General features: G+C 38.3%; 1 protein-coding gene across 8 annotated transcripts in view; it reads left to right on the top strand.

Annotated features, from left to right (window-relative positions):
* FERMT2 (FERM domain containing kindlin 2) overlaps positions 1–13,433 on the top strand; it is an 80,121-nt gene that overhangs the window by 26,502 nt on the left and 40,186 nt on the right. For all 8 annotated transcript variants that reach the window (XM_045201321.3, XM_045201320.3, XM_045201319.3 and 5 more), the window contains exon 3: positions 5,761–5,994. In XM_045201321.3, coding sequence (XP_045057256.1) covers positions 5,761–5,994 — 234 coding nt within the window. The remainder of the gene's footprint in view (positions 1–5,760; positions 5,995–13,433) is intronic.

The raw sequence follows: 13,433 nt of genomic DNA, 5'->3' as shown, positions 1-13,433 counted from the left end.
CTCTCTTGGTATGTGTGCCATTGACACTTCTGATCTTTTCTGGTGTCCTGTGTCTGCTTTTATTTTATATAGTTTTTCTTTTTTGTATTGTTATCCACTATTTTCTGTGGGTAAAAAGGACTGGTCTTACCAGTGTTGTCAGTCACTAAGAGATTCTCTTTCCTTCTGTTGGTAAATACAGTACTCAGGATTTCTAGTACATCTTTGGATTACATGCCCTTCTTGTTTAATTATTCTTGCTGAATGCAGGTGGCTGCTCCTTTAGTGTGAAACAGCAAGATGGAATTTACGGGGAGGGACGAACTTTAAATGGGAAGATGGACACTGGCTGGTGTGGCTCAGTGGATTGAGTGCCACCCTGAGAACCAAAGGGTTGCTGGATTGATTCCCAGTCAGGGCACATACCTGGGATTTGGGCCAGGTCCCCAGTGGGGGGCACATGAGAGGCAACCACACATTGATGTTTCTCTCCTTCTCTTTCTCCTTCCCTTCCCCTCTCTAAAAATAAATAAAATCTTAAAAAAAAATAGAAGATGGGCAACAGGGGAGGTATGTTTCTGAGGTCAGAGTTTGAAGCCTAATTGATGCAAAGTTGAGTTTTTATTGAATCGGGCCCCGCAAAGTTTTTTTTTGGTAAAAGTCCAGATAGTAAATATTTTGGGCTTTGTGTGTCCTTAGGTCTCTGTCACAGCTACTCTACCCTGCTGTTGTAGTACAGAAGCAGCCATAGACACAGTGTTAACAAATGAGTGTGGCCATGTTCCATGAATTACTTAGGAACACTGAAATTTCAATTTTATATAAAAATTAAATGAATAATCTTTTAATTGTTTTATCCCCTGAGGCATTGTGATTTATCAGAAATACATTGTGAATCATTCAGATGATCAAAACATATTTCTTACATAAATTTGGTATTCCATAATTGCTGGCTCTCAGCTCCTGGAACTTTTGGAATTTCTTAAGTGTAGGAGGTGTCTTTTGTTATGTTAATGAGTGACCTTGGGAAAGCACCTAAGGATGGTGGCTGGCTGCCTGGAGAACCAGCCATGTAGATGGTTGGGATTTTATTTTATTTAATTTTATTTTCACTTGTAGTTGACATACAATATTACATTAGTTTTGTACATCATAGTGATTAGACGTTTTTAGGTATATTTTATTGATTATGCTATTACAGTTGTCCAAAATTTTTTCTCCCCTTCATTCTCCTCCGCCCTGCACCCCTCTCCCACCAGCATTCCCCCCACCCTTAGTTCATGTCCATGGGTCGTATATAGAAGTTCTTTGGCTTCTCTGTTTTCTATACTGTTCTTAACCTCCTCCTATCTATTTTGTACCTACCAATTATGCTTCTTATTCCCTGTACTTTCTTCCCCATTCCTCCCCTTCCTCCTCCCTGCTGATAACCCTCCCTATGATCTCCATTTCTGTGATTCTGTTCCTGTTCTAGTTGTTTGCTTAGTTTGTTTTTGCTTTTGGGTTTTTTTTTTTTAGGCTCAGTTGTTAATAGTTGTGAGTTTGTTGTCATTTTATTGTTTATATTTTTGATCTTTTTCTTAGATAAGTCATTTTAACATTTCATATAAGGGCTGGGTGAGGATGAACTACTTTAACTTGACCTTATCTGGGAAGCACTTTATCTGCCCTTCCATTCTAAATGACAGCTTTGCAGGATAGAGTAATCTTGGATGTAGGTCCTTGCCTTTCATGACTTTGAATACTTCTTTCCATCCCCTTCTTACCTGTAAGGTTTCTTTTGAGAAATCAGCTGAGAGTCTTTTTTTTTCCAGATTTTGTTTATTTATTTTTAGAGACAGGGGAAGGTGGGGAGAAAGAGAGGGAGAGAAACATTAGTGTGTGGTTGGTTGCCTCTCGTGCTCCCCACACTGGGATCCTGGCCAGCAACCCAGGCCTGTGCCCTGACTGGGAATGGAACTGGTGACTCTATCCATAGAGCCACACAGCCAGAGCTGTGGGAACTCCTTTGTAGGTAACTGTCTTACGGTTTTTAAGATTCTCTCCTTATCTTTAACCTTGGCTAATGTAATTATGATGTGCCTTGGTGTATGCTTCCTTGGGTCCAATTTCTTTGGGACTCTCCGAGCTTCCTGGAAGTCTATTTTGTTTGCCAGATTAGGGAAGTTCTCCTTCATGACTTTTTCAAATAAGTTTTCAATTTCTTGCTCTCCACTTCTCCTTCTGGCACCCCTATGATTCGGATGTTGGAACATTTAAAGTTGTCCTGGAGGTTCCTAAGCTTCTCGTTGGTTTGAATTCTTGTTTCTTCATTCTGTTCCATTTGAATGTTTGTTTTTTCTTTCTGCTCTAAACCATTGATTTGAGTCCTGGTTTCCTTCTCTTCAACTGTTGGTTCCTTGTATATTTTTCTTTATTTCACTTTGTGTAGCCTTCACTTTGTCCTCTATTTTGTGACCATAATAACCATTTCTGTGAGCATCCTGATTCCCAGTGTTTTGAACTCTGCATCTGATAGGTTGGCTGTCTCTTCATCACTTAGTTCTATTTTTGGACCTTTGATCTGTTACTTCATTTGGGCAAGATTTCTTTGTCTTGGCACGTCTGTAACATTTTAAGAGGTGGAGCTTTAGGTATTCGCCAGGGTGGGGCAACCCACGTTGCTGCATAGTGGTGCTGTATATGGGGGAGGAGTCGGGAGAGGGACCAGTGCCACTTGCTTGGCTCTGGGCTGGCTTTCAGTTACTTACCCTGCTACCCACAGGCAAATTGGGCCCTCCTGGTGCTGATTCCTGGGTGGGTGGGTTTGTGTATGTTCTAGGACCTTGGGAGTTTCTCGAGCCAGAGGTTTTGAGGCTTTTTTTCTCCCACGCTGGAACCCTGGGTTGCGTGGTCTGTCTGGCTCCTCAGTTGTTCCTCCTGGTTTATCCACACTCGCATGTGGGACCACCTGCCTGCCAGCTGGCCGCCTCGCTCACCCAGTCCTCCAGCTGCCGCCTTGCCACGTGTCCTTTCTGCCCTGGCTACCCATCTCCACTCCTCCTACCAGTGTGGCTGAAGGTTTCTTCTTTAACTCCTTAGTTGTTGGATTTCCATACAGTTTGATTTTCTGGCAGTTCTGGTGGTTCTTTTGTTTTTAAATTTTTTGTTGTCCTCCTTTTGGTTGTGCAGGGAAGCAAAGGTTATCTCCCTACACCTCCTCTCTTGTCTGGAAGTCTTGATTAGACATTTATGTAAGTTAGGAGTGAAGGGTTGGAACTTACCACCCCCTGATCTCCAGGAGGGGTGAGGGACTGGAGATTGATTTAATCAATCATGACTATGTAATAAAGTGTCTAAGCCAAAAGGATGGGTTCGGAAAACTTCCAGGTTGCTGGACACAGGGAAGTGAGAGTGGCATCCCTGTAGGGGGCATGGAATCTCTGTACCCCTTCCCACATACATACCTTGCCCTATGCATCTCTTCCATTTGGCTGTTCCTTAGTTATATCCTTTTACAGTAAGCCACTGATGTAGTATGTACTGTGTTTCTCTGAGTACTATGAGGCATTCTAACAATTAATCAAGCCCAAGGAGAAGCTGATGGGAACCTTTGAGTTATAACCAGTGGTTCAGAAGTACAGGTGCAGGCCTGAACTTGAGTTGGCATTTTGAGTTGGAGTGGGTCATTGCTACCTCCAATCAATAGCCAGTAGGTCAGAAGTACAGGTAACCTGCGCTTGCATCCAGTGTTTGAAGTGTGTTTGGTGGAGGAAGGGATGGGGCAATCTTGTAGGACTGAACTCTTAACCTGTGGATTCTGACGCTATCTCCTGGGAGATGTCAGGTAGACGCTACCAGGAGATAGTGTCAGAATCCAGTTATAAAAACTATTCTTTGCTGGTGGGCCCCACAAAATCAGGCAGAAGGCAGGATTTGACCCTGGGGCCTTGCATAGTAATGGCATCCTTATGTAATTTTGACTTGAGAAGTCCAGTTCTTGACCAATAGTCCTTTTCACACTCCACATTGTAGATACTGTTTTTAAACTTCAAACTTTTGGTGTTGGTGACAAATGACCTCTTCATGAACTTTACCTGTGATTTACTCCAAAGAGCTTACTCAACTCCTTTTGTTGGTGTCTTTGCCTTTGTGTTTTAGCATCTTCCTGCTGGCCCACATTTGAGACTGCCATTTATTATGGCTTAACAGTATTGCTTTTCGTCCTGACACCATTGTAAAACAGTACATTTTTGTCTGAATACGCATTTCTTTCAAGTTTATAACAGATGTTATTGAGGCCCTCTCCCCTACCAGAGTTCACTGGCTGCTGTAGCGGGCAGATCCTGAGGTGTTCTTTGCTTAAGCACTAGGGTCCCTGAGTTCACTCTGCCTGAGTGTTGGTGGTCAGGCCCATGCATGGCATCCAGGAAGTGCTGGGAATTTAATGGCCCTGGGAGCAACCCTCTACCACAGAAATGGATAGGTACCCTGGCTTTCTCTTTGCTCACTGGGACAATTCTAAGGCATGTTCTACGTGATTATTCAAAGGGTCTCTGGCAGGAGTGAATTCCAGTATCCACAGCTGTTAGTAAACCCTTAATAGAACTTTCTTCCCATGACTCACTTTTTCTAATCCCTTCAAGTGTGCTTTCTGGTTCTCCTGTCCCCCAAATAAGCTCTTTGCACCAAAGTTCTTACCTCAGGTTTGCCTTTTGGGGGAACCCAAATGATTTAATGCAGTGTTTACCAATCACAGCTACTACTTCTACTACTACTACTACTACTACTACATCATCTTCTTTTACTACAACTACTACTACTACTACTTATCATCATCATCATCATCATCATCTTCAGAGTACAGACTACAACTTTTTCCCTCCCTTCTGCCCCTACTGGGAGTACATGTGATGTAGCTTCCGTAATGGTTGAATTGGTATCAGAGTACCACAGAAGTGACTGAACCAAAGTGTTGCGAAGAAAGTCTTACATATTTACCTACCGTTAATTCAGTTCAGTTTTGCCTAACTCTACGTGGTTGCTGTCATTCTTTGCAAGAGTTACCTTTTTCTGCCCTGGGCTTTCAATGCTGGTTTGTTTTTTTTCCTTAAGATTTTATTTTAATTTATTTTTAGAAAGGGGAAGGGAGGGAGAAAGAGAGGGAGAGAAACATTGACTGGTTGCTTCTTGCAGGTCCCCTGCGTGTTCTTTTCCATGCAAACAACTGTGTGTATTTGGGACCTTGTGTGGGGTGGGATGTAGGTGTTTGTTTGTTTGTTTGTTTTTCTCTCTCAGGTTATAGTGTTACTCATGGGTGTTTTTTCTCCTTGGTCTTTTTCACCTAAGCTGTTGTTCACTCTGGTTCCGTATTTTACTTTTCCCCACTCCTTACTCACCTCAGCACACTTCTGTAGCCTCACAAACCTCAGCATTCTTACCTACTTTATTATCAGAATGTTGTCCACTTCATTATTTATCTTTTAGATTTCTGCCCCCAGGCTTCTCTTTGCTCTTCGAATGACTACAGAGAATACTCTGTCACCCATGGGTTCCCTCATTGTACCTAATTCAGGCATTATTAGTGTTCCTGTGTATTTTGCCTCGGCTATCTTGTAGCTTTCCAGGACAGGAGGGTGTTTCCTTAGCTTTTTAGTATTTCTTTTGTACCTATCACATAACAGGCACTTAATATTTAATTGTTTGTATTAAATACCCAATTATTTAGTTTCCTGCTTTTAATTTCTCTCAAGGTAGTCTTGATGATTTTTAAGTGTTTTGTTTGTTCATTTTTTTTAATAGATGTAAAAAAAGATTGGTCTGACCATGCTCTCTGGTGGGAAAAGAAGAGAACGTGGCTTCTTAAGACTCATTGGACCTTGGATAAGTACGGCATTCAGGCAGATGCTAAGCTTCAGTTCACCCCCCAGCACAAACTGCTTCGCCTGCAACTTCCCAACATGAAGTATGTGAAAGTGAAAGTGAATTTTTCTGATAGAGTCTTCAAAGCTGTTTCTGACATCTGTAAGACTTTCAGTAAGTATTACATAAATTCTTCATGAAAGCATGAATTATATGATGTATGTATAATATGACTGATCACTGACATTTAGTTTATCTCAAGAAATAGGGCTTAGGGTGGGCTCTGTATGTTCATGTGTATATGTGAAATTTTTACTTTAAAGTTTTTATATTACTTTAAGGTAGGAAATGTTGGGTTAAGGTGGAACAGGAGGAATCTAGTAGAGATTCTTTCCTTACTAGAAGTATATCAGGTATTTATTGTTATATAATACTTGATTCTGATGACTTATTTTTATGGAAAGGAGAAGAGAACAGGAAGGAAACAGGTATTATTTTCACAGGGATGTAGTTTTTGCAGTGTTTCCTTCACGTAAGTCACTATTTGATTTTAGTGATTCAGGCAGATTATGTCACTTCCTTCATTTAAGGCCTGACACAGCTTCTAAGGAAATGACCATGAGTGTTGTCCTCCTTAACCAGTCTACAATTTGAACACTCTTGCAGCGATTCTATTCACGCTTTCTGAAAATGAGATGTGGATTAATTTTGGCTGACCCAGTTATGTCATGTGACTGGAAGTATTCAGCCATCAGAGAAAATGTGAACTGTTGTCTTTACCACTAGTATATAACTCTACTGTGCTGTAGATCAGGGCAGCAGTTTTCACTCGATGGGCCACAAGAACTTTTACTACATGCCGTACCTCACTAGTCAGTCAGGGGCACTGACCTCTTTTCCCTTAGATTGTCAAATAAAAAAATGACAACACAATAGTAGCTGTCCAGGTGAGTGATCAAAGTTAAACCTAGTTATACCTACTTTTTGGGGGGAGGGGTCAGGTTAGCCAAAAATATATTTTTGGTGTGCCACAGAATTTTACTAACCAGTTTATGTGTGCCATGACATGAAAAAGTTTGAAAATTGCTAGATTAGGGGAAAATACAGGTAGATTGACACTACTATTTTGATCTAATGACTCTGAAATGATAATGGTTCTCATGTTTAATGAAATTTTAAGGAAAAATTAAAATACAATTACAGATAATTTAATAGTTGATATCATTTTGTCAGACTTGTAAATCAAAATAATATAGGTGAAGTTCACCTGTATTAATTTCCTTCAGTCTCTTAGTTTCCTTCAAAAAGCAACTGCTATCATAAATTTAGTGTGTACCCTCCCAGTACTTTTAAAAACACATGCATGTATTCATATCTATGTGTAAATATATACCCCAAAATAATACATGTTACTCCCATTGCTGTGTTACTTCCATTGAACGTGTGTGCAGGAACTTCTCTTGAGTGTTTAAGTAAGAAGTGGAATTGTTTTAAGTGTATATGTAATTTATTTCACATCTGTCAAATTGCTCTCCCAAGTGGTTGTACCAGTTTACATTCCAACCCGCAATGTAAGAGAGCCCCTCACTCCAAATCATCACTAAAACTTGAGTTGTCAGTTTTTAGTGTTTGCTTCTCCAAGTGAAAAAAATACACAATTTCGTTTTAGTTTATAAACTTAAGTATGTTTTTATATCTTTACTTGCCATCTGAGTTCCTTATATTTTGAATTGCCTGTTTAGTGATGCTCTATTCTCTTGCCCTCCCCCTGGGCATCACTAATTTCTTTACTGTCTCTGTAGTTTTGCCTTTTCCAACATGTCTTTCAGTTGGAATCGTAGAGTTTATAGCCTTTTCAGATTGGTTACTTTCACTTAGTAGTAGGCATTTAAGTTTTCTCCATGTCTTTTCATGCCTTGATGGCTCATTTCTTCCTGGTACTAAAAAATATTTCATTGTCTGGATGTACCACAGTTTATACATTCTCCTGTTGAAGGTCATCTTGGTTGTTTCCAAGATATGCAAGTGTAAATACAGCTGCTATATAAACATCCATGTGGAGGATTTTGTGTGAACATAATATTTTCACGTCCTTTGGGTATATACTAAGGAGTGTGACTGTTGGATCAGATGGTAAGAATGTGTTTAGTTTTGTAAGAAACTATCAAACTGTCTTCCAAAGTTAGTTGTACCATTTTGCATTTATACCAGCAATGAACGAGAGTTCCTGTTGCTCTAAATTGTCGCCAATTGGCCATTGTCAATTGGTATTGACAGTGACCTGGATTGTGGCCATTCTAATAAATGTAGGGTGGTGTCTTGTTTCAATTTGCAATTCCCAAATGACATATGATGTGGAGCATCTTTTCATAGGCTCCTTTGCCATCTGTACATCTTCCTTTGTGAGGTCTGGTAAGGTCTTTGGCCTGTTTTTTAATCAGGTTGTTTGTTATCTTACTGAGTTTTAAAAGTTCTTTATATATATTGGGTAACAGTCCTTTATCAGATAAGCGCTTGCAGATATTTTCTCCCAGTTTATGGCTTATCTTTTCATTACCTTTGACAGTTTCTTTCACAGAGCAGAAATTAATTTTAATGAACTTCATCTTATCAGTTACTTTTTTTTGGATTATGCTTTTCTTGTATCTTAAAAGTCATTGCCAACCCCAAGACCATCTAGATTTTTTCCTATGTTATCATCTAGAGGTTTTATAGTTTTTCTACATTTTATATTTAGGCCTGTGATACATTTTAAGTTAATTTTTGTGAAAGTGAAAGGTCTGGGTCTAGATCCTTTTTTTTTTGCATATAGTGATGTCCAGTTCTACCACCATTTTTTGAAAAATTCTGTCAGAGTTGGCAGTTTCTTACAAAGTTAAACATAGTCTTACCATATGATTCAGCAATTATGTTCTTAGGTATTCATTCAACTGATTCTAAATTTTATGACCACATAAAAACCTACATATGTAAACTCAGAGATAACAGACAATGGAATGGTGGTTACCTTAGGGGAAGGGGATTCAGGGAGTACAAAGAGAATAAAGGGGGTCAAATATATGGTGATGGAAGGAGATTAGACTTTGGGTGGTGAATATGCAATGGAGTATACAGCTAATGTATTATAAAGTTGTGTATCCAAACCTGTGTAATGTTATTTACAATGTTACCTCAATACTTTTAACTTCAAAAACTTTAAAAGAAAAAAAAAATTATCGTTTCTCCATTGTATTGGCTTTGCTCCTTTGCCAGAGATGAATTGACTGTATTTATATAGGTCTATTTCTAGGCTCCCATTCCCCATATTACAGGAAATTAAAATACTGTACTCCTGTATTCATAGTCAGTATTTTTTACAATAGCCAATACTGTAACAACCTTAGGTGTTGGAAACAACCTAAGTGTCCATCAACAGATGTATGGGTAAAGAGGTAAACACAGACACGCACACAATCGAATATTATTCATAAATAATGATTCAATGATGGAAATCCTGACATTTGCAACAACAGCATATATGGATCTTAAAGGCATATGCTAAGTGAAATTAAGTCAGACAGAGACAAATACTGTAACGCCTCACTTACTGTGGAATGAAAAACTACTACCCTAAACAAAAACAAACTACGTATTGCTTTTTCTATGAAGATAAAGATGAAAGACAAATGGAGAATCACTTTTAACTACTGGTAACATTTTTGTAGGTTGGGCTATTCTAGTGGATGTGGGGTAACATCTCCTTGTGGCTTCATTTGGCATTATCTTAATGACTAATGATATTGAGTATCTTTTCATGTGTTTAATCGCCACCGTGTATATTCCTTTTTTAAAATGTTTTTTAATAATTGACTTTAGAGAGAGAGAAGGAAGGAATGGAGGGAGAGTGGGGGGAGAGAGATTTGTTGTTCACCTGTTCATGCACTCATTTGTTGCTTCATGTGTGTGCCCTGACCGGAAATTGAACCCTGCAACTTAGGCATATTGGGAGAACTCTGTAACCAACTGAGCTACCCGGGCAGGGCTACCACCATGTATATTGTTGGATAAAGTGTCTGTTTGAATCCTTCACCTTCCTTTAAAAAAAAAAAAAAAAGGTTGTCTGTCATCTTATTGGGTTGTAAGCATTTCTGCATATTCTGGATATGGAACATTTATTAGATATGTTTTACAAATATTTTTTACTGTCTGGCTTACCTTTTAATTTCATTAAGTGTCTTTGAAGAACAAAAGTTTTAATTTTGATGACCGCCAGTTTATGATCTCTTTAATGGTTATATATATGTATATATATATAAACACAAAAATCCTTAACAAGATTTTAGCAAATTCAACATAGCAATATATAAAAAAGATGAACAGCCCTGACTGATGTGGCTCAGTGGATTGCGTGCTGGCCTATGAACCAAAGGATCACTGGTTTGATTCGCAGTCAGGGCACACGCCTAGGTTGTGGGGCAGGTCCCCACTTGGGGGCACATGAGAGCCAACCACAAGATTTCTCTCCCTGTCTTTCTCTGTCCCTGCCCCTCTCTCTGGAAATGAATAAATAAAAAGAATTTTTAAAAAAGTGATTTTTAAAAAAATAAAAAAGATGAACACATCATGATAAAGGTGATCTCAAGAATATTAAACTTTTTATGTGCATGTGAAAGAATTATGTTATTGTCATTGGATGGGAATTTTCTGTGAATGACAGGGCAAGTTGGATGTTAAGAGAGGGATACTGAAGTCTTCAATCATGATTTGTTCTTACTCCTTTCACTTCTATCAGTTTTATTGAAGTATTCGTAGTATACATACTCATTTAAAATTGTTAGGTCTTCTTGAAGAATTTACTCTGTTATCACTATGAAATGAATTTCTATATTCCTGACAATATTGTTTGTTTTGAAATATACCTTCTCTGATAACAAAAGATACACTATGTCTTTTTCTGTCCTATTTCTTTTAATCTGCCTGTGTCTTTAAACTGGATTTCTTGTAAACAACATACAGTTACGTCAGCTTTTTGAAGTCTATTCTGATAATCTCTGCCCTTTTATAAACCGTGTAGGCCATTTATATTTAATTTGATTATCAATGTGGTTGGGTTTAAATCTACCATCTTGTTATTTTGTATGTGGTATTTATTTATTTTTATTTTTTTGTGTTCCTTTTCTTGTTTATTTCCTTCTTTTGAATTCAGGAGGGTTTATGATTATATTTATTTCTACCTGTGCCTTAGTAGATATTACCACTTTCATTTCGTCTTTTTCGTGGTTGCTCTAGAGTTTACAACATGACTTTTAATTTACTCACAGTCTTTGCTCAAATAATACAATAAACCATTTCACACATGGTATAATAATTACCTTATAATAGTATAGCTCCAGTTCACCTTTCCTGTTCTTTGTGTTATTGTCATATGTTTTAATTTCACATATGCTAAAACCCATAATACATTATTTTCCCCTAAAATAATAATTGTCTTTTGAAAATATTAGAAAATAGGATTTTTTTTTTTTTTTGTAATTGCCCACACACTAGTTGTCAGTGCTCTGTGTGAGGATACTTTCTGTATGTTTGGATTTCTTCTATCTGAAAGACTTCATATGACCTTTTTATGGTGCAGGTCTGCTGGTAATGATTTTTTTCACTTTTTGTTCGTAAAGTCTTGATTTTACCTTAATTTTTGATATGGAGCAAAGTGTTCAGGACTCCCCATCCCCAGCCCCCATAATTTGTATTTCAGAGAAATATGTTACTGCTCTTTTATGTGTTCCTCTGTATGTTTTCTCTGTTAGCCTTTTAGGAATTATCTTTATCCTGGTTTTCGGCAACTTAACCATGATGTGCTTATTAGAATAGTTTTTCTTAGGTTTATTCTGTTCTAGGTTTGTTGTCCTTCTTAGATATGTGGATTTGTGGTCTTAGTCAAATCTGGATAATTTTCAACCAGTAGTCCTTCAGATAATTTTTAGCGTCCCCTCCCACACCTCCCATCCTTTGTGGGACTCCAGTGTCATATGTATCAGACTGATTATTGTTCCAAAGGTCGCTGATACTGTGTTCCTTTTTTCAGTCTTTATTCTCTGTGCTTCATTTGAGTAGTGTCCATTGCTTTAAGTTCCTTGATCTTCTGCTAATCTGTTGATAATCCTGTTCAGTGTATTTTTCATTTCAAATGTATTTTTCATTACTAGAAGTTTGATTTTGGCCTTTTAAAAATACACAGATCTTTCATTTTCCTCATGTTTATGCTTTCCTTTATTTTAACATACGGGATATATTTATAAAAGCTACTGCAATATCTTTGATTACTGACTCTATCATTGTAGTTGTTTCTTTTCTAAAATTAAATTTAATGGGTGGCATAGGTTAATAGGATCATACAGGTTCTAAGTGTACGTTTTTATGATACATGATCTGTAAACTGCATTGTGTGCCCACCACCCCAGAGTCAAATCATCTTCTCTCATCATGTGTATGGCCCTCTTCACTACCCTCCCACCTCGTTCCCTCTGGTAACATCATACTGTTGTCTTTGTCTATGAGTTTTAGTTCTGTATCCCACATATGAGTGAAATCATAGGGTTCTTAGCTCTTCCCCACTTAGCATAATATTCTCAAGGTCCATCCATGTTGTCACTCATATAGTTATTTCTATTTCTTTTACTTTCTTTTTTTTCCCTTTACTTGTGGTAAGGGGTCATATTTTCCTGCCTCTTTTATGCCTGGTAATTTTTGATTGAATACTGGACTCTACTACATTTTTCATTGTTGGTGGCTGGATTTTTTAAGTAGTGTTAGTTTTTTTTCTGGTCAACAGTCAGATTAATTGAAATCTGTTGGATCCTGCTTTTAAGCTGTGTGGGGGTAGGTCTAGAAGTGCCTTCAGTCTAGGGCTGATTTCCTTCTGGGGATTCTTCTCTGTACCTGTGTACAAGGAGGCCTTTCTCTCCCAAATGCACAGACTAGTATTCAGCCAGACTCCAGCAGTTAAGTGCAGCTCTCCTCTGCTCTCTGTGGAGCTCCCTTCTCTTCAGTACTCTGACCCATAAATTCTAGCTATTTCTTGGCTGCCCTGAACTCTGTCTCAGATGTCTCAAATCAGTAAGACAAGGCTCTGTTTGCGTCCCCCACCCCTCACTGCACTACTAGGCAGTAAGCTGGTACACTCAAAGGGCTCGTCCGGGTCTTTTTTTTCTCTTCTCTCTTGTGCTTCTTGTCTAATGTCTGAAAGCCTTTCTTTTCCTTTCTTAATGGTTAATTAATACAGGAGGGTAAATGAAGTCCCTGTACTCCATCTTAGTTGAGACCCTCCATTTTTTTATTTTTCCTTGATATTTTTCCCTAGCCATATACCTTTTTTTGAAAGCCATCATTTGCTCACTGAAACACTATTTATAATAATAAAACCATTTCTTTCAGAGACATTTCAGATTGAACATGTTCAAAACTGAGCTCATAGTATTCCTTACCAAATCTCTGTGCTCCCTCCTCCCCTACTCTGTCAGTTAGAAGTTTCCATAGCGGCAAAATGTACCACCATTCCAGATACTTATACTAGAAACTTGGGAGTCATTCTTAGCACCTCGTCCTCATCTATGTATTATCAGTCACCTAGAAGTGTT

Source organism: Desmodus rotundus, chromosome 7 (genome assembly GCF_022682495.2).
Source record: "Desmodus rotundus isolate HL8 chromosome 7, HLdesRot8A.1, whole genome shotgun sequence".
In the NCBI taxonomy this organism is placed as follows: domain Eukaryota; kingdom Metazoa; phylum Chordata; class Mammalia; order Chiroptera; family Phyllostomidae; genus Desmodus; species Desmodus rotundus.
The sequence above is the reverse complement of the archived record's forward strand: the minus strand, read 5'-3'. Positions and strand labels throughout refer to the sequence as shown.